The sequence below is a fragment of the Acanthochromis polyacanthus genome, chromosome 4 (genome assembly GCF_021347895.1).
Source record: "Acanthochromis polyacanthus isolate Apoly-LR-REF ecotype Palm Island chromosome 4, KAUST_Apoly_ChrSc, whole genome shotgun sequence".
Classification (NCBI taxonomy): Eukaryota; Metazoa; Chordata; class Actinopteri; family Pomacentridae; genus Acanthochromis; species Acanthochromis polyacanthus.
In genome coordinates, this window is record NC_067116.1 from 15,404,220 (window position 1) to 15,424,259 (window position 20,040).

Here is a 20,040-nt window from a genome sequence, read left to right on the forward strand (position 1 = left end):
CAGTTTTTTCTTCCAGGATAGAGTTGGTGTTGTTAATGTTTTCTTTGTTGTAAGTTGCATGTGAATGACTGCAGGTTAGTAAATTTCACCTGCTATTGTGAGCAAAGATGTGTTGACCGGGTGATCAGGGGAATTCGTGTGTGGAAGTATTTGGGTTTGACAATGTAGTTGCCAGTAGAGTCTTAAGAAAACGTTATGATACGCAAAATAAAAGTCACATGACAAATACTCACTTTGGACTTGTCCACACATACATATTTGTTTTTTAAAACATAATTTTTTCTATATGTCTTCCAAGACAAAGAATTTCAGAACAGCAGTATTGATGAACAGAGAAAATTGAGTTTTTTTATTTGTCATGTAAGAGTGTGCACCATTACCTTCTTTATATACGTACATGAGGCAATTTTGTGCAATTGAAGATGTTATCAAAATAGTCCTGGTGCTGACTTTGCTAACAGGACCTGTACATGTTTACACATTAAAACACAATTACTGTTTCACTGTACTGACAAACGGGTGTCAGAATTAGTCCACACATAGTTCCCTCATTTCTCCATGCAGCATTGCTGGTAGCTGACCAGAACCAATAATATTTTTGAGGTCTCTGATTGTCCAACATGGTTAAAGTTAAATAGTCTGAATCTGTTGGTTGTCCTCCTCTGACAGTTGTGTCCACTTGTGTTTTTGTGTTTTCCTGAACAAAGGAATAAAAACTCCCCTTAAAAGTACTACTTAAGTGCACTATGTACTTCTCTCACCTAAATTTGAACAAACATCACAGTGTGACCGAAGTTAGGATAAAAAGAGCACTGATTAATACCAAATGTCAATTCAAAACCCAGGTGTCACATGTCATTATTGGGATAATTCACAGAGATAACACCAAGTATAACTGTTTACAGTGGCATTAAGTTTGAAGTCCACGGCGCATGGCAGCAAACATATAAAAATGTAATAGTTATGACACAATACCACATAAACTTGTACTTTCACTGTGATTGACCTCTGTCTTGTAGCTCCTGTGGGTTGTGGGAAACCTCCACCTCTTGCAGATGGAGACACCAAGGAAACTGTTGACTTCCAGTATAATCATAATGCAAGGGTTGAATACATCTGTCAGAATGTTTACCATATGGAGGGTGGGCCGTTCAAGACCTGCAAAAATGGTGAATGGATTGGACAGATGAGATGCCTCAGTAAGTTACAGTTCCATGTATATTTTTATACTACGATCTGTTAAGATTCTGCATCGGTAAAATTGATTTTGGTTTGCATGGTCTGTCAAAGTGCTAAAAATCTATTAATCATACGCAGAGCCATTGCACATCACAGTCATTACAAACTAAGTGAAATAACATTAATGGCTGGCACAGCAGACACATTTAAAAGTGTGTTTGGACTCAGTCATCCTCAGATTCTCCAACAGGTTATTTGATAACTACGAGGTCTTGGCAGAGAAGGTCTGGTACCTCTCTTTATTACTCATTATTAATAAATGAAGACAAAATAAGAGTAATGAATCCATCACCAGTTCTCCAGGCAGGTACAGTAAATCTGCAAAAGAAAAAAAAAAAGATTGATGAAAGAATATGATTGTGAAAATGTGACCAAAATGACACAGAGACTAAAACTGGTTCCAGAACTGATCCTTGGGGAACGCCTCAGTTAAAACTAGTCGAGACTCAAAAGGCTTTCCTTGTTAACAGCATTGATTATATTACTGCTTGTAGATTCAAACCAATATTTTTTCTTGAAGAGAGGTGACAATTTTGTTCTGAATGAAATCGGAGTACAAACTAGTCCACATTTTTAGAGGAAGCTCAGTTAACATGGAAGGTGGCATCACAGCTTTTGACTTCAGTGGCATTCATGTTGTTTGGTGTGGGAATGCTACAACACTTATTTCAGTATTCTTCAAGTATTAATACAGCCTTACTGTAGGAAAACACTTCTAGTCAGTGGAAATGTTAAAAATGTCTTGGTTTTTAAAGAGTTAATTGAAATAGACATGAAAGATGAAAGAATAAGTTTTGTTGTTAATTTTTTTGGCAAAGTTTACTATCTGCCATTTTTAAGTCTTATGTATGGAGGTCCTTAACTAACCGAAAAAACAATGAAATGAAAAAAACAGTCACATCACAGTCTGCTGGCAAGTTATAATTGCTCTGTATGTGAGCATTGTGACAGAATTAGCTATTGATTTGTTTTGAAGCATCAATCAATCAATCAAACTTTATTTATAAAGCACTTTTCATACAAAGAATGTAATGCAGAGTGCTGTACAACATTTAAAACATTAAAAACAATATAGGTCCACGAGGGTCGGTATGTTAAAAGGAGATCGGACAAATAAGAATGTGCAATGCTGTTAAGGCATTAAAAACGAGTAAAATACCTTAAAATCGATCCTGAAGCAGACGGGGAGCCAATGCAGCGACTTTAAAACTGGTGTAATGTGTTCCCGCTCTCTGGTCCTCGTCAGCACGCCATGCAGCTGAGTTTTGCAGTAACTGTAGATTAAAATGTTCTTTTTGGGAAGACCAGAGAGCAGGGCATTACAATAGTCTAAAGAGAGGAGATAAAAGCATGCATTAGCACCTCCATGCTGGCCTGAGAGAGAAACGGGCGGACTCTGGCTATGTTCTTAAGATGATAAAAAAAAAACTATTTTTGTTATGTTTTTAATATGTGGGATAAAATTCAGCTCAGAGTCAAAAATAATTGACTCCAGGTTTTGTACAGATTGTGCTAGTTTAAAATCTTGTAATTTAAATAATAGTTTCTCTCTCTGGCCTCAGATATTTCTTTCTAACAGAGAGTAGCAATAATTTGGTGTGCTGTACATTTCTGTAATTTACAAATATTAATTTTCTGTAATCTCTTGCAGAGCCCTGCACTGTGGATAAAGATGTCATGAGAAGACGCAATATTTATTTCGCATATAGTGGTCAAGAAAAGCTGTATGCACCCCATAATGGTTTCCTCTCATTCTCATGTATCTATGGAACAAGACCTGTCGGCACACTGGAAATGCGTCAGCAGTGTATTGATGGTGAGATAAACCTCCCCACCTGCGGATGAAGTGTTTTAACCAGTTGGATGTGATAAATCTGAGCACACAAACATGATGACATCCAACATGAAGAGTAGGAGCAGTTATGTATTTTAGTTCTGTGCGCTCATTTAAATAAAATCATATCTACACCCTCAGTCTTTTTTCATCTTGAACAAAGTTTTATAAGTAATAGTTCTACCTGCATTTGTTAATGTGCTGAGAGGAGTGAAGACAATTGATGAATTGCCTGTTACTCATCTTATGTCAAACTTTATTTGACAAACAAATAAATGTCCATGATACTAAGTCTATACTTGAAATGTCTTATGATGTTCCCCTTGTTTTGTTTTTCAACATTGAATGATGGTCAAGTGAATTGGGCTTTTTTGACAAGAATTTCTAAAAAGTTCAGAATTAACTACATTTTTTAAAAATGTCGATATAAATTGTGTATTTTTTAACCACCTTTAAAGTGACTCATCGAATTCAACACAAGTGCAACCAATTAGTGCCAGAAGGAACAAATTTAGTGAACTGGAAACCATCTGAGTGCAAATAATGTGTCTCAGGTGGAAGGTCCAGTCACTGGTCCACAATGAACATAAAAGACCACTCCAAGCAACTTTCTGAAAAGGGCATTGAAAATAATAAGATGTGAAAAGTCACTGAATATCCCTTTGAGTATAGTTAAATTCATCCTTAAGAAAGGAACCAGAGTTCGACCAGAGGGCATGTGGGAGACTCTGAAATCAATCTGAAAAAGGTTCCAGACCAAAATTGAGCTTTTGTGGACTAGATGCTGTCTGGTGGGCACCAAACACTGCACATGATCACAAACAGACCTGTAAAGCATGGTGGTGGCAGCATCATGATGTGAGGATGCTTCTCAGCAGGAGGCCCTGGAAGGTTTGTAAAGGTAGACGATAAAATGAATGCAGGAATACAGAGGGAAATTCTGGAGGACAACCTGATGCAGTCTACAAGAGAAGAGAACTTGGAAGATTTTTTTTCAACAAGACAATAAGACTAAAGCTACACAGAAATAGTTTAAAGACAACAAGGTGAATGTTGTGAAGTGGCCAATCAGAGCTCAGACCTCAATATAACTGAGAATTTGTGGCTGGATTTGGAAAGTGCTGTTCACTCATTATCCCTGTGCAAACTGACAGAGCCTGAGCACTTTTGCAAGGAGGACAGGAGTCAAATTGTTGTGTCCAGATGTGCAAAAGTGATTAAGACCTGTCCAGACAGACTCAATGCTGAAATTGCAGTCAATTGTGTGTCTACTAAATGCCGACTGGAAAGGGATGAAAACTATGCAATGTTATGTTTTATATTTCTGAATGGTTGATATTACTTTGTAGAAATCTGTTTTTACTTTGACATGATAGAATCTGTTTCGTGAATTCTTGTCAAGATTAGCAAGTCTAATTATATTTCAGTGTTGAAAAGAAAAATAAACAAGGCAAACTTCCAAGTGGAGTGAATAGTTTCATATTTCACTTCATTTATACACCCCCTGTCAAAAGTTTTAGGACACTGTCTCATTCAAATAAAGTAGAAACCTGTCCTACAACTTTTGACAGGGGGTGTATTTCATCATATGGATGTGATCAGGGCAGGACTCTGATCATACATGTAAATGGTAAAAAAATGGTACATGGCTGTATTTATATAGCACTTTTTGGAGCATGTTCAGGGCATTTACACAGCATTTGAAATTTCATGGCGAAGAATCAAAATTCCAGAGGCCGCCACGGACACACCCTTCGACTTTGGAAAAAGATTTTAATAACTTTGGATCATTAAAGCCTCCTGTATGTACTGGCTGAATTTGAGGTGAATTGGAGTTTCCCCCTAGGAGGAGTTCGCTCTAGAAAAAAATGAAAAATGGGCAAAATCTGACATTCAACGCAAAATAGCTCACTTCCTGTTGGGTTTGAAATGTGGCTGTCACTGACTTTTTTGTTCAGCCTGATGTGCTGCATATGTGTACCAGATTTGGTAGATACACCCCCTGTCAAAAGTTGTAGGACAGGTTCTACTTTATTTTAATGAGAAAGTGTCCTAAACTTTTGACAGGCGGTGTATAATATGTGTGTGTGTGTGTGTGTGTGTGTGTGTGTGTGTGTGTGTGTGTGTGTGTGTGTGTGTGTGTGTGTTCACTTTCCAAGCATCCTCTCCTGGAATCCAACTGATGTTTTGTATTTTTTGCATCTGCAATTACTGCACTTTTTTAAAATCCTCACCCTACTACTATAGTAGGCTCATGAAATTGGAACTTCAGACTCGGAGATGCTCACTTTGTGGATGCCTTGATGTCTGGTGTTGCATTTAGCAAAGGACTGTGTTTAAATAGTATTATCTCTCAAATGTTAAAATGTCAGCTGTGACATGAGGCACAGTTTTTTTTTTATCAGATATATTTATCGTGCAGACTTTAAAAAGCATCATGAACAGTGTAACGAAAATAAAGAAAATCTCCAGGTGAGAAGTCTGACATTATCCCCCCCCCCCCCCCCCCCCCCCCAACATCTTAACAAGAGAATATTGAACAGAATATGACCTGAGTGACAGACAAAACACAAAATATCCCTCCATCCCCACCCACCCACCCAGGTGTGCTATGCTCACTGCACAGGATAAATAAAAAGAAATAACAATTTAAGAAAAAAAATAGTGAAATTAATAACAAACAGAATTAAGCAATATTAATGGTAGCAGCAACAGTTATAGCAGTAAAACAATGATTGCCATAAATGAAAAATAATAATAGAACATTCATAAGGTAAAATGAAATTAATAAATAAAAAGTAAATAAGTAAATGAATAAATAATGAATAAAAGAGAGAGAGAGAGAGAGAGAGAGAGAGAGAGAAGAGAAGTCACAGTTAGCTTTGAAAGTCTAGTAAGGTTAGAGAGTTAACATAGGAAAGAAAGGGGTCCCAAGTTCTGTGAAATCTTCTCACTGATCCTCTGACTGTGAGTTTGATTTTTTCCAAATGAAGAAAAGACATTAAATCTTTCAACCAGGAGGTCGTGTCAGGGGATTAGGACTCTTCCAGTGCAAAAGTATACGTCACTTGGCTATGAGGGCAGCAAACGCAACCAGGTCGGCTTGGTATTTATTGAACCTGTCCACCGGTGATACACCAAAAATAGGTATTAAGGGGCATAGGGACAGGGGAGTGCCCAAAATTATAGAAAGGGAGCTGAAAAATGACGACCAGAAGGGGCCGAGCCTAGGGCAGGAGAAAAATGTGTGCGTGTGGTCTGCAGGGGAAAGAGAGCACCTGATACATTTATCGTCCGAGTCAGGAAAAAATTTCTTCAGCCTGGCCTTAGTATAATGAGTCCTATATGACACTTTAAGTTGAATCAGGCTCATACGAGCACAGGTGCAGGTGGAGCTAATTCTAAGTAGTGACTCTTCCCACCAGTCCTCATTTAGTGCCAGCCCGAGCTCCTTTTCCCATGTGTCCTTCAAAATGAGAGGGAAGAAATTTGTGATGAGAGCAGAAGATTGTAAATTGAGCCGATGTTATTTTGTGAAGTCGGTGGAGACATTATATTTTCTAAGAGGGTCTTCTCAGGCAATTCAGGGAAGGATGTAAAGTTGGCCTTAGCAAAATTGCGAAGTTGGAAATATCTAAATCGATCCTGTAGCGACAGGCCAAACTTAGCAGCAATACTTTCCCATCTACCAAATATTTTGTTCAAAAAAAGATCATGAAAAGAGACCAGTCCCTTCCCCTTCCACAATTTAAAAGCAGTAAGAAAAGGTGATTATTACAGATAGGGGACAGGACAGAGGAAGACCTTAATCCAAAATGCTGCTTGCACTGTTTCCAGATTTTAAGTGAAGAGAGAACGATCGGACTGTTGGTATACTGAGAAGGTTGCGATGTAAGTGAAGCAAAAAGCAGTGCAGGTAAAGATGAAGTGCAGGAGCTAGCTTCTATGAGACACCATATGGTGTCAGGGGTGTGATACCAAGTTTTAAGCCTCTGGAAGTTGGCAGCCCAGTAGTAAAACAGCATATTAGGAAGTACCAAGCCCCCATCACATTTGGGTCTTTGGAGGATCGATAATTGAATCCTGGGGGGCTTGCCTGCCCAGATAAAAGAAAGTAAAGAGGCGTTTAGAGATTTGAAAAAAGATTTAGGGAGGAAGATAGGGAGAGTTTGAAAGAGAAATAAAAGCCGAGGTAGTATGTTCATTTTAATTGTTTCGACGCGGCCTACCAATGATAGAGGCAGCACACTCCATCTGTGAAGGTCTGATTTGATCCTCTCGGTCAGTTCCACAAAGTTGTTCCTATGTAGTGAGCTGAAGGAGTGGGAGATGTTGACACCTTAATATTTAAAGCCACTAAGAGATAAACGGAAGGGTAGTGCATCAGGGGAAATCAGCTTTGCTAATTGGTTAAGAGGAAAACATGTACTTTTTGCAATATTTAGTTTGTAGCCAGAAAACACTCCGAAGGTCTCTAACAGGTTCACCACTCCGTCTACACAGTTCACTAGGTCCTGGACATACAACAATGAATCATCAGTGTACAATGTACTCTGTGCTCAATGCCTCCTCTGATTATACCTGAAAATAATGTGGACCTCTTCAGGGCTATGGACAAAGGTTCTATAGCGAGTGCAAAAAGCAGGGGCGAAAGAGGGCAGCCCTGACGTGTGCCGCGGGAAAGAGAAAAAGACGGTGAAATTTCTGAGTTCGTTTTGACTCTAGCCACTGGAGCAGAGTATAAAAGACGGATCCAAGAAACGAACTTAGGGCCAAAACCAAATTTTTGGAGGACTGAAAAAAGGTAACCCCACTCCACCCGATCAAATGCCTTCTCCGCATCGAGTGAAATGACCATCTCAGGATTCAGAGAAGCAGAGGGAGTTAGAATCACATTCAGAAGTCTACGCACACTGGATGATAGCTGGCGGCCCAGAATAAAACCTGTTTGGTCTTCCGATATAATGTCAGGGAGGCAGGTCTCCAGCCGGCGCGCCAATGTCTGCCAATAGCTTGACGTCGTGGTTAAGCAAGCTAACTGGTCTATAGCTACCACACAAAGTGGGATCTTTGTGAGGCACAATTTTTTAATTTGAATATTTAAATATTAACCCAAACAACCATCTCTCTCCAACATTAAGCAAATCTTTTAGTAAACTAAACCTGAGAACATGCTGAAAGTACGCTTTGGCTTAGTACGCCGACCATCCACCCTATCCTCCTCCACAGGACTTCTATGTAGAAAAGTGTGTTAGTGAGCTCAGTTGAAAGCAGTAGTAGAAGACCTGAAATGATCTTAAGCACCAACACTTTTTCATATATTTCTGTCTGAGTGGCAGGACACAGATACAGATAATCTGAGCTGAATGTCAGCAGACAAACTGTTTTGCTGATACGTTGCAACACGTCAGGTGTACCGTCCCACTGGGCAGTCCATGCTGTGACCCTCTGTACTCCATCAGAACTGGAGCTGTTAGCAAACAAACTGAAATTCTCCTCAGGAAACAACGACTGGCAAAAGAATGAAGCTGTCTTTAACCCTCCTGTTTCTCCAGCTGTGGGAGAACGTGGAACTCTCTTCGTCACAGAATGGTAAGTTGGACTGTCTTCTTTTTATTTAAAATTGCATTAATTATTTATGACTTATCTTTGTGTAAAAACGGACAGAGTTGAGGTCAGATTACGTTGTACACAAAGAGCAGACTCCAGTGAAAATGTCCTCATTAGATTTTAGGCATTAGAGGAGAATTTGTGTATATGTGTGGAAGATGTCTTTAAAGTAAATTTGTTTTGTTAGATTATGGTGTTTTTGACTAGAAACTCTAACCTGGTATTTATGGATAATAAAAAGCAAATGTGAAGAATAAAATGTTTATTTTGCTAAATTGGTATCTGTTGTGGATTTTAGAATACCGTACTTATTTTTGTGTGCATGTATGTCCCTGACTTTAGTCAGTGTAAAATATTTGGGCATAGTTCATGTGATCTGTGGCTGCATAGTGTCTTCATCAATATTTCTTTTTTGCTGTTGCTGCAAGATTACAAGCTTGTACATGCTAGCTAAGGTTCAATGGTGCCTTTTAAACTTTCTTAATGAGTTTTATGTCATGAATTCATTGTATTACTTCAGCTTACAAATAGATAAATAAAGAGTGTATCCAAAAACTGTGTACCTGCAGTTAAAATATATTTTTAAATTACTTTGTATAAAGATATTAGCAGCTTTTCTGTGTTGTGAAGACTTTAGTTTTACAGTTGTGTTGTGTGCACAGCTACAATGTACACATTTGTACATGTGGCAAACAAATGAGACAAAATAATCGAATAATTGGAGTTTGTTCGTGTCACCATGTTTGTTTCTCAGCATGTTCAAAGCTCCCTGATGTTCCACATGCTCATGTGTCAGAAGAAACCAAAAAAGCTGAGTACCAAGAAGGAGACGTGATACATTTCACCTGTGAATCTGGTTATATATCAGACCACACTTCAAAATATGTCTGCACAGGGGCAGGCTGGCTAGCAGTCCGTCGGGGAATGTGCTACTGTGAGTAAAATGGTTTTATGTTTTTTTCGCCACTTGAATAATTATTGTAAGAGAAAGATCTCTTCTGAGATCCATACACTGAAATTATGTCCCGATACAGGACCCACGACTACAAACCACTACAAGCTGCCCTAAATATTACACTAAACTGCACTTTAACGTGCCATTCTGCTTTATGTAATCACAATAAAGCTCAACCTTGTAGCTGACATTTTGATCATTCACACTTAATAGGATGGATTCCTGTTTCAGAGTCAGATTTTCAAGAAGATTCACACAGTGAGACCTTTGCTATCAAACTGCTAGCCTCAACATCAGTGTCTGAATACTATCCCATTGGAACATCACTTTATTTGAAACATGTAGAACCAACAGGCTACAGACAAATATTATTTTAAAAGAAATGAATGTATTTAATACAACATTTGTGTTTTGTGCATCATTTGAGACTCAAATTACAGAGCCGACATGACACCGAACCCCCTTTCATATTAATTCATGCATTGTGACAGTGTGTGTAATTTCCTCTTCTTTTCTGGTCTGACTCTTGTTTTGTTGTTGTTGCTGCTAGCATGTTCAGTGCTCCCAGATGTTCCTCACGCCCATGTGACAGATGAAACCAGAAAAGCCGAATATCAAGAAGGAGACGTGATCCATTTTACTTGTGAACCTGGTTATACGTCAGAGCTGACCATCAAATATGTATGTGCGAGTGAGGGTTGGCTGGCAGTCAGCCAGGGACTATGTTACTGTGAGTTAAACATCTTTCTGTCCTTCTCTTTCACCACCAGCTGTTGCCCCTTAGATGTAAATATATCACATATGATAACAACATGACAAGATATAAAAACAGAAAGTATTTCAACTTTTAAATCTCTTTAGCCCTTCATCACTAAAATGTGGTGGCAATTTTTTTCATATTTAAGAAAAGGCACGCTGTCATTTCTCTAACCTATCTGGCACGCTTCAAGTCTAAATTGAACAGCGTTGCATTAACATGAACTTCGCAGAAGCACTGGAGATGATGAATACTTGTCTTTGGCACTGTAATCATACTTTCTTTTTTCAGTATCATCTCTTACACACAAACAAAACAAATCTTCTCAAAAATGAAGACTGTTGTCCTTTTTCAGGATTTACCTCATTATAAATTGTGGAGTATTTGTTCCAAGTTCCAAATCAAAATCCAACTTGTTTTCTTTTTTAATTATTCTGACTTCCACCAACTCCAGAGAAATATTTGAGCACTAAATGCCAAATGATGTTCATAAGCTTGTCTCTAATCATGTCTGTCTGGATTAAATGTACTTTAATACAATACATATAAATATATTGAGTCTAAAGTTTAACCGCTTTTTTGTGAAGCTGTCAGGTAGAAGTAAGGAGCTGAACTGATTGGTAAAATAACATATTAGAACATAAATCACAGTTTTCTACCCGTAGGCTATTCCTTATTGCATCATTTGCAATCAGTTGCAGCCATTTTTTTCCTTGTAGCTCTACACTATAACAACCTGATGACTGAAGTATATGGCACTCAATAATTTATAAGAGTCACATGACATGTTAAAGGCTTATTTTTATGTGAAAAAGCACAGAGTCCGAAGCAGAAAGCAGTTAACAAAGAAAGTTGAGAACCACTTTCATGATATCTGTTATCTCTGACTGGGCCTTTCGTTTTGTTGATCCAAACTACACAAACGAAGCCTGGCTATGCCAAACTTGCATCATAATATAGAAAATCAGCTGTAGTATACAATGCTTTTTTAGACATTTAATGCTTACCAAAACAGTAAAGTAACAAGTTGGGGAAAAACTATCAACTAATGTGCCATGAAGCTCTGTAAAGCCGAAGTAAACAGAAACATTTTGATGGTAAAATGAATCGTATTGTTTTTTGACCGGATAATATGTTTTATCCTTTTCAGACCCTTGTCAAGTTGGCAAGATGCATCCTCGTCTCTTTGTAGCTGGATTACCACCACCAAATGAAAGAATAAAAACTGGACATAAATTACAGTTTCAGTGCAGCAATGACTTGACACTAAATGGGTCTGAAGAAATTGAGTGTTTACAAACTGGACAGTGGAGTGCCCCCTTCCCAACATGCTCTGGTATGTTCACTTTTAATTTCTTCATTATATTGAACTGTGAAAAAATATTTGTTCTGATGTCTTCTATTGTTGCATATTCTCACATCTATGTTCCAGATCATCAGACTTCTGTTTATCTGATATTAGACAGAGATGACCCACAAAGCACAAAATACAGAGTTTCAATGAGGATTTATTTAAGATTTATTTAAAACCTATAATACCCCTGCAAAAAAGTAATTACCCCCCTAAAACCGGTTGGTCCACCCTTGGCAGCAACAACTGCAGTTTAACATTTGCAATAGTTTGTGATCAGTCTTTTACATCATGATTGAGCAATTTCAGCCCCCTCTTTTCTGCAGAATAGTTTGAATTTAGCCACAATAAATGTTTTTTCCAGCACAATCTGCCCTTCTAAAGGCCTTGCCACAGCATCTGAATTGGATTGAAGTCCAGACTTTTGGCGCAGCCGCTGTAAAACCTTCATTTAGACACAATGCTTCGTCAGATTTAACTATTTACGCATTTGCATTTGTGTTGGGTGATGACTCTGTCTCTGGAACGATCTATGACACAGACAGTCCCTGAGATCACAGCACCCCAATATTTCTCTCTAGATGGGAGCAGATGAGTGGAGTCACTGCCTTTGAACTTAATGAAATGCTGATGTGATGCAACAAGCATGTCGCCTTTCCTCTGAATTCATGACCTTCTCAACTGCATGCTCGGGATCAGCGGTCTGTGGAATACAAGCAGAGAACATGTGGCAAGACGCTGTTACAGAGCCTTGATACAGAGGAAGTGTTCTATGTGAGATATGAGATTATGTGTGGCATGAAGCGTGACATACAGTTGTGGAAAAAAGTTTTCGGACACCCTGAAATTTTTAGACAATCTCAAATATGATCATGAAATATTTGTCGGGAAATCTTTTTCTGTGTTTCAAAAGGTGTGACTGCATTAGACAGACACAAATATGAGCATTTTTTGTTTTTCTTGTGTATTGTTTACAAGAAAGACTAACAAAGCTCAATTCTTGACAGTTTCAGTTGACAGTATGTCAGTTCTCAACATTGTCAGTATCAAATGAACAAATAACAGAGAATATGTTCAAATCTGAGCAAAAAATAAATAAAGCATTACATCATCAAATTAATATTTAGTTGTCCTGCCATTAGCACACAACAGAGCTGTAATTGTGGCTGGCATGTTCCCCAGAAGCCTTTGACACTGTTGAGGGGTAATTTTGTCCCATTCTTCTTGAATGACTGCTATTAATTCTTCTACATTCTTTGGTCTGCGCTTTGAAATAGACCTTTAGATAATCCACTGCAGATTTTCAATGGGGCTAATGTTCGGGGATTGAGCTGACCACTCTCAGATCTGGATACTGTGCTCCTACAGCTAAATTCTACTGGACCTGGATGTGTAGCAAGGGGCATTATCTTGTTGAAAGAGCCAGCTTTGACCTCAACAGAACAGTGCATTTGCAGAAGCAGGGCAGTGTGATTGGGGCATCGTTGGGCCCAATCACGCAAGAACTGGACAGCCAGGCATTGGAAGAAGATTCTGTGGACAGATGAGTCCAGTGTCCAGCTTTATCTTTCTCCTGCTAATGTGAGGGTACACAGAAGGCCAGGAGAAGCATGATGTCCAGCATGTACAGTACTGTCAAGCATGGTGGAGGCAGTATCAGGGTTTGGGGATACATGAGTGCTGCTGGTGTTTGTCATCTCACTGTTGGTGATGGCACAATGATCTCTGCTCCCTTCTGGGGAACCTGGAGAACATGCCAGCCTGGATTAGGGCTCTACTGGGTGCTAATGGCAGGACTACTAAATATTAATCTGACGATGTACATAATTTTTATTTTGAAGCCCGAAACTGGATTTTCTTCATATGAATCATTTGTTTAGCATATTGGCATATAGAAACAAAAATCTAAAGTTTCAAGAATGATTTCAAAATAAAGAATTTCACAAAAGAAAACAGCGCCTGCCAAACACAAAGTCACAACAGTCAATACTGAGTATGGCCTCCATTTGCTTCGATGCAGGCAGCAATCCGTCGGCGCATGCTTTGGACCAGGCTTCTGATTGTGGGTTGGGAACAGCCCATACGCCTGGCTACATCACTGTAGCTCAAACCGGCCTCCACCATACCCAGTGCCCGGAGACGTTGTTCATGTGATAGACGCGGCATGATGCTGTTCACTGGACTAACAATGGTGGCCTTTTTTGGGCCTTTATATAGGCCTTCAAAACCCATTCTCAAATTGTGCAGATACTCACTGAGTATTGCTTGGTGTGTATTTGGTTCACTTTTGCAAAGTGACCAACCCATGTGTAATGAATCATGACAAAATGACAACTCATCATTATCTCAACTACCAGGGCACTAGATCATCAGTAAATCCACAATGAATAATTACAACCCCCCTACAAGTAGAATTCTGCGTACATTTCTACCTCAAAGTTTCTATTGACTGTCAGTGTATATATATATATCTATATATATATATATATATATATATATATATATATATATATATACATACATAGTGTCATTGAAAAAATTACTACATCACCCTTGTTTTCTTCAATTTCTTGTTCATTTTAATGCCTGGTATAACTAAAGGTATTTGTTTCTACAAATATAATGAAAACAACAAAAATAACTCACAAGACTTTAAGAGCTGATATTTACACATTTACCATGCTTTTCTTGATAATAACCAAATCATTTAAGTTCTTACATCCATAGCTATGGCATTGTGCAGCCAAAAGCAGTGCTTTAAAGGTCCCATATTATGCTATTTTTCAGTCACGTCATATAGGTCTCAGAAGCCCAAAAACATAATATTTAAGTTTGTTCGCCCCAAAATCATCCTTTGTTCAGAGTTTCAGCGGTCGAAAAAGTCACTCTCACCAGCCCTCCTCAGAACAGGCTGTTTCTGAGCCTGCTTCCAGGTATGCAAATGAAAGCATCTGTCTGTGCCCACTCCCCCTCCCCTCTCTGGGAGAGGACGCGACTTACAACAAGCTGTCACCGAGGGACTGAGCCGCCTCTTGGGAACAAACCCAAGAGGAAAAGAGCCGGCCAGCGGAGAGTTCGCTCCCGTAATCCCTGACAGCTCCACCACACCAAGAACCCGCCGCCCCTTGACGAAACGGTGGGCCGCCACAGGCGGCGAAGCCGACGCCGCAGCAGCCGCTAGCAGGAGAGATGCTCCGGCAGCCAGCAGCCGGCCACCACCAGCCGAGAGCGGGGAGCCACCCGGCGCCGCTGCCGCTGCTCTCCAGACAGCTGCTACTGGTGCCATGAGCCTGGTCACTTCGCACAAGACTGCCCGGCGCCCACACTGAGAAGCCGAGCTCCGGGAAACGAGAGAAGAGTGGCGCTGCGAGGGAACCGCGACTCCAGAACCCCCTCCCTCACCCAGGACAATGCACGCTGGTAGGACAGTGCGGCCATGCCGGGGGGGGGGCACAGTCAGGGGGAGGAGTTAAATCCGCTTATTTTGTCATCGGACCCAACTCAAACTTGGCCTTTTGAGCAGGCATTTTCACAAAATGTGGTGTAGCAAGGCAGGGAGGAAACACACAGTTTTCAAATTCGATCCTCATAATGAGGCTACTGCACACTACTATAAGAAAACTTTCACAAAGAGAGATTTGCATAATATGTCCCCTTTAAGGCATTCCATGTTTTCTTTTCTGTCTATTTTTGTCACATGATACACATAGGAGTTAGTGCTTGATTCCATAACCATTGTTTTTGATGACTGCAGCAATACGTCTTGGCATGTGCTTCACCAGCTTCTGACATTGTTATGCTGCCACAGCAGCCCATTCCTATTGCATATAGTCAAACTAATTTGCTTTGTTTTTTGGCTTGTGGTTCTCCACTTTACGTTTGATGATTTTCCACAGGTTTTCAATTGGATTTAGATCTGGTGATTTAGCAGGCCAAGGAATCCAGAGTGTTTAGTTCAAACACAGCTGGCCCCATTATAGTCATCAACCTGTAAAAAATGCTAATTGGAACTGTAGTTGTTGTAGATGTTTAAGGTCAATTCTGTGTTTTTGGGGTGAACTTACGATTGAGACTGGGTTCAAAAAAGGAATAGAATAGAGTTTAATGAAGTATTGCTGCTTGCTATCAGGGATTAGGGACCAAACTACATCTCTGACTGTCTTTCTTCAAATGTTTCTTCTCTACCTTTACAAGCAGCATTCACTCGCTGTGCACCACAACAAACTTCCAAAAGATATCACACTCTGATGAACTTTAAGCTTGTTAGGATGGCTGTTTTGCGGTTGGATAAAACAGGAGGCTTGAGGTGAGATAAGATGCAGGTCAACCTGGCATTTATTCACCAACATAGCATTAAAAGTACACAAACAGCCAAAATGGTTAAATGGTGTGTTGTGGCACTCCTCTCCTCTCTTCTCACTCTCACTGACTTCATTTTTTTTTTCTTGGAGTGTATGTAATTTACAACACGTTTTTCAAAGGAAACCTTCAAGTCTGCACATTCATATGCTGTATATAGATTTCCAGGCTTTTGAAATCCACACAGTCCACAATATTGAGTATTGCATCTCTGTCTACATTCAGGTCATGCACATCATCCATGTAGGTGTAACACCCAATACACACACTCATGTAAAACCAAACAACAACAAAAAAAACACAAAAAACAAACTAACAAAAAAAGAAACTATCACATTTAAAGAAGTGCCACACATACGTTAAGATATTACCTAATGCCTAATGTAATAAAAATATTTTCCCTATTTTGCATTGTACTCTTCCCATCTGTTGTTCATCCTATAAAATAGCCGTTCAAAGGATGCCACTCGTCCCAGCTCACAGAACCAATCTCTCAAGGGTGGAATTCTAGAGTTCTTCCATTCCCTAAGCAGAATCTGTCTGCCTATCATTATTGCTGTTTGTATGAATGAAGCGTTTTGACATCCATCTACAATTGCTGGATCTCCGAGCACATATAATCTGGGAGAGAACTCAAAACCGTCACCTGTAATTTCCCTAATACAGTTGTGTATTTCACTCCAGTACTCTAAGATTTTGGAACACTGCCACAGAGCGTGAAGCAGGGTTCCACTGTCTTTTTGACATTTCCAACAATTTGGTGTGTTCTTTAGGTCTAGTTTATGTAATTTTGTTGGTGTCCAGTAGTTACGATTAACTATTTTAAATTGTATTAATCTTATCCTTGAATCCATTGATAGAGTTTTGAAATTCTGACATACTTTAAGCCATTCTCACTCACTAAATGACAGCCTCAGGTCAGTCTCCCAGATACGTTTTAACACAAGTGGTAAATTACAATTTTGCTGTATAAGTTTTGAGTAATACTTGGACATAGCATGATTTGATTGTGATATTTTAAGGATATCACTGAGCAAAGTGGATTTAATTACTGTGCTTGAGAGATCCATCTCCGAGCTTAATAAATGTCTCAATTGCAAATATTGCCAGAAACACTTTTGTGGAAGGTAAAACGCCCAAAATGTCTGTGCACGCCACTGAACATAAGGGTTAACCAAAAATAATCCATCCATCCATTCTCTGTACACCGCTTTATCCTCACTAGGGTCGCGGGGGGTGCTGGAGCCTATCCCAGCTGACTCGGGCGAAGGCAGGGGACACCCTGGACAGGTCACCAGTCTGTCTCAGGGCTACATATACAGACAAACAGTCACACTCACATTCACACCTACAGGCAATTTAGAGTTATCAATTAACTTCAGCATATTTTTGGACTGTAGGAGGAAGCCGGAGTGCCCAGAGAAAACCCATGCATGCACAGGGAGAACATGCAAACTCCATGCAGAAAGATCCCAGGCCCACCCTGGGGTTTGAACCGGGGATCTTTTTGCTGCAAAGCAAAAGTGCTAACCACTACTCCACTGTGCAGCCCCCAAAAATAATCAAACACAAGAATTTCACAAAAATACAATGTCTTTAATTTCAACTATAATAACAAGCATTAAAACTGGATATCTATTTCCTAAAAATGACTACCAACATCCTCATCAGGTAAAATATTTATATTATCACCTGAAGAGATTTCTTCTCACTCTCTCCTCACTTACACTTGGTTCCTCCCAGAACCTTAGAAAAGATGTTCCAGCTAATGGGGACTCTTTTGTCAGGAACACCTGCAGTTACAAAGGAGAGGTGAGTCTTGTCACACTTTTCAATTTATGCATTATTAAAGCAATGCCCCACACCCACTTCAACAGGCATTCAGTTATAAAGTCCAGTCACTTAATCCTTGCACTTAAACTCAATTAAACTCACCCAATTCTGCAAGGAGAAGCCACCAAACAACCCATGGCTCCACATGGCAGCACATGGCAGCCTCAAAACCACACTCATTAAACCCATAAAAACAATCATTGTCTTGTGTCCTATATCTTGAATGTGAACTCCACAATGGTAATGGCAATGACACTGGCCTTCATTAAATTGTTCAATCTAAAGACTTTGTGCTGTGCAACCTTAAACACCCACCCTACTCTTTTGGCACCTTTTCATTTCCTTTAGATTTCTGTGTTGTTGCCTGTTTATTTTTTTTTCATTTATACTCGTGATTTTGTTTATATGCCATTCTTTCTTCACTATTCACTTCGGACATCGACAATTATAAAAAAAATACGCTTCTTTCCTCTAAAGCACAAAGTGGAAAATTACTTGAGACAATTCCATGTTTCCTGACCACTTACTCATGTCATTTTTAATTATTCTTCAAGGACATGAAAATGGGGATATGAATTCATGAACTAAACTTTGCAGTTTTTAAGTGGATTTTTATCTGTCTTGCTCTTTTCAGTCATTACTTGTGAAGTTGGTGTTCTGCATCCTGATCTTATTGTAACTGGAATACTATCAGCAAGTGAACCTGTTCAAGTTGGACATAAATTACAGTTTGACTGCAGCGGTGAGCTTCAACTTGGTGGATCTAATGAAACAGAGTGTTTACCAACTGGACAGTGGAGTGCCCCCATCCCAACCTGCTCTGGTACGTTCACTTTATTCAGTATTTGGAATAAATCTGTTCAAGTCACATTTGTGGATTGAAACTTTTATTAAGTGATCTCTCTATCCATTCACTGCACCTTTGTTCAATTTAAATGAAATGAGTTACAACACTTATGACAATTTGTCTACAGAGGAAAAGTTGCAATGGGTTGACACAGATTTACATTCCACTGACTCTAAAATGCTGATGTTTATTCAGCAGAAATCTCTTGATTAAACAATTTCTCTTCTTCAAAACAGAGAAATGTAAAGTTTCAGGAATACCAGGCAACATAGTCGTCACCCCACCTTTATCAGGCCATCCTCTTCCAACGGGACACAAGTTAACATTTCGTTGCCGTCAAAGCAGACAATTTATTCAAGGGAATGCAACAGTTGTATGTTTGGCAAATGGACAGTGGAGTGATTCGTTTCCAACATGTGGAGGTAAGTCAGTTCTTTTCCTCTCCTCATACTCCTTATTAAAAATGTTGAGAAAAAAAGTAATCCATGAACTCAGCTTCAGATATTTCCCACAATGCTCTATGAGGTCTGAGGGCTTGATTGACCAGGTTTACCTGCATTTTACAACGCATTGCATGAACAGTTATGAAGAACAGTTTGTTTGTGTTGAAAATTTCATCTCAGTATGTGTTGGACTGTAAAACCACAGCAGAGTTTTACCAATTTAGAATTTGTGAGAAGATGCCAATTTAAAGCATAACAGCAACAGTTTGTTCTTCCAGGATAGAGTTGGTGTTGTTAATGTTTTCTTTGTTGTAAGTTGCATGTGAATGACTGCAGGTTAGTAAATTTCACCTGCTATTGTGAGCAAAGATGTGTTGACCGGGTGATCAGGGGAATTAGTGTTTGGAAGTATTTGGGTTTGACAATGTAGTTGCCAATAGAGTCTTAAGAAAACGTTATGATACGCAAAATAAAAGTCACATGACAAATACTCACTTAGGACTTGTCCACACATACATATTTGTTTTTTAAAACATAATTTTTCTATATGTCTTCCAAGACAAAGAATTTCAGAACAGCAGTATTGATGAACAGAGAAAATTGAGTTTTTTTATTTGTCATGTAAGAGTGTGCACGATTACCTTCTTTATATACGTACATGAGGCAATTTTGTGCAATTGAAGATGTTATCAAAATAGTCCTGCTGCTGACTTTGCTAACAGGACCTGTACATGTTTACACATTAATACACAATTACTGTTTCACTGTGCTGACAAACGGGTGTCAGAATTAGTCCACACATACAGTTCCCT

General features: G+C 39.2%; 1 protein-coding gene and 1 long non-coding RNA gene across 4 annotated transcripts in view; one reads left to right on the forward strand and one right to left on the reverse strand.

Annotated features, from left to right (window-relative positions):
* Positions 1-6: 6 nt before the first annotated feature.
* LOC127533667 (uncharacterized) overlaps positions 7-20,040 on the reverse strand; it is a 41,546-nt gene continuing 21,512 nt past the window's right edge. The window contains exons 2-3 of the long non-coding RNA XR_007941425.1: positions 19,870-19,953; positions 7-380 (exon numbers count right to left, since the gene is read on the reverse strand). This is a non-coding gene — a long non-coding RNA (uncharacterized LOC127533667). The remainder of the gene's footprint in view (positions 381-19,869; positions 19,954-20,040) is intronic.
* Positions 8,522-20,040, forward strand: part of LOC127533652 (complement factor H-related protein 1-like) — a 34,991-nt gene continuing 23,472 nt past the window's right edge. For 2 of the 3 annotated variants that reach the window (XM_051947320.1, XM_051947318.1), the window contains exons 1-6: positions 8,522-8,665; positions 9,438-9,617; positions 10,189-10,368; positions 11,546-11,731; positions 18,573-18,761; positions 19,022-19,207. In XM_051947320.1, coding sequence (XP_051803280.1) covers positions 8,596-8,665; positions 9,438-9,617; positions 10,189-10,368; positions 11,546-11,731; positions 18,573-18,761; positions 19,022-19,207 — 991 coding nt within the window. In that variant the 5' untranslated portion in view covers positions 8,522-8,595. The remainder of the gene's footprint in view (positions 8,666-9,437; positions 9,618-10,188; positions 10,369-11,545; positions 11,732-18,572; positions 18,762-19,021; positions 19,208-20,040) is intronic. The other variant, XM_051947319.1, reaches the window with a different exon arrangement.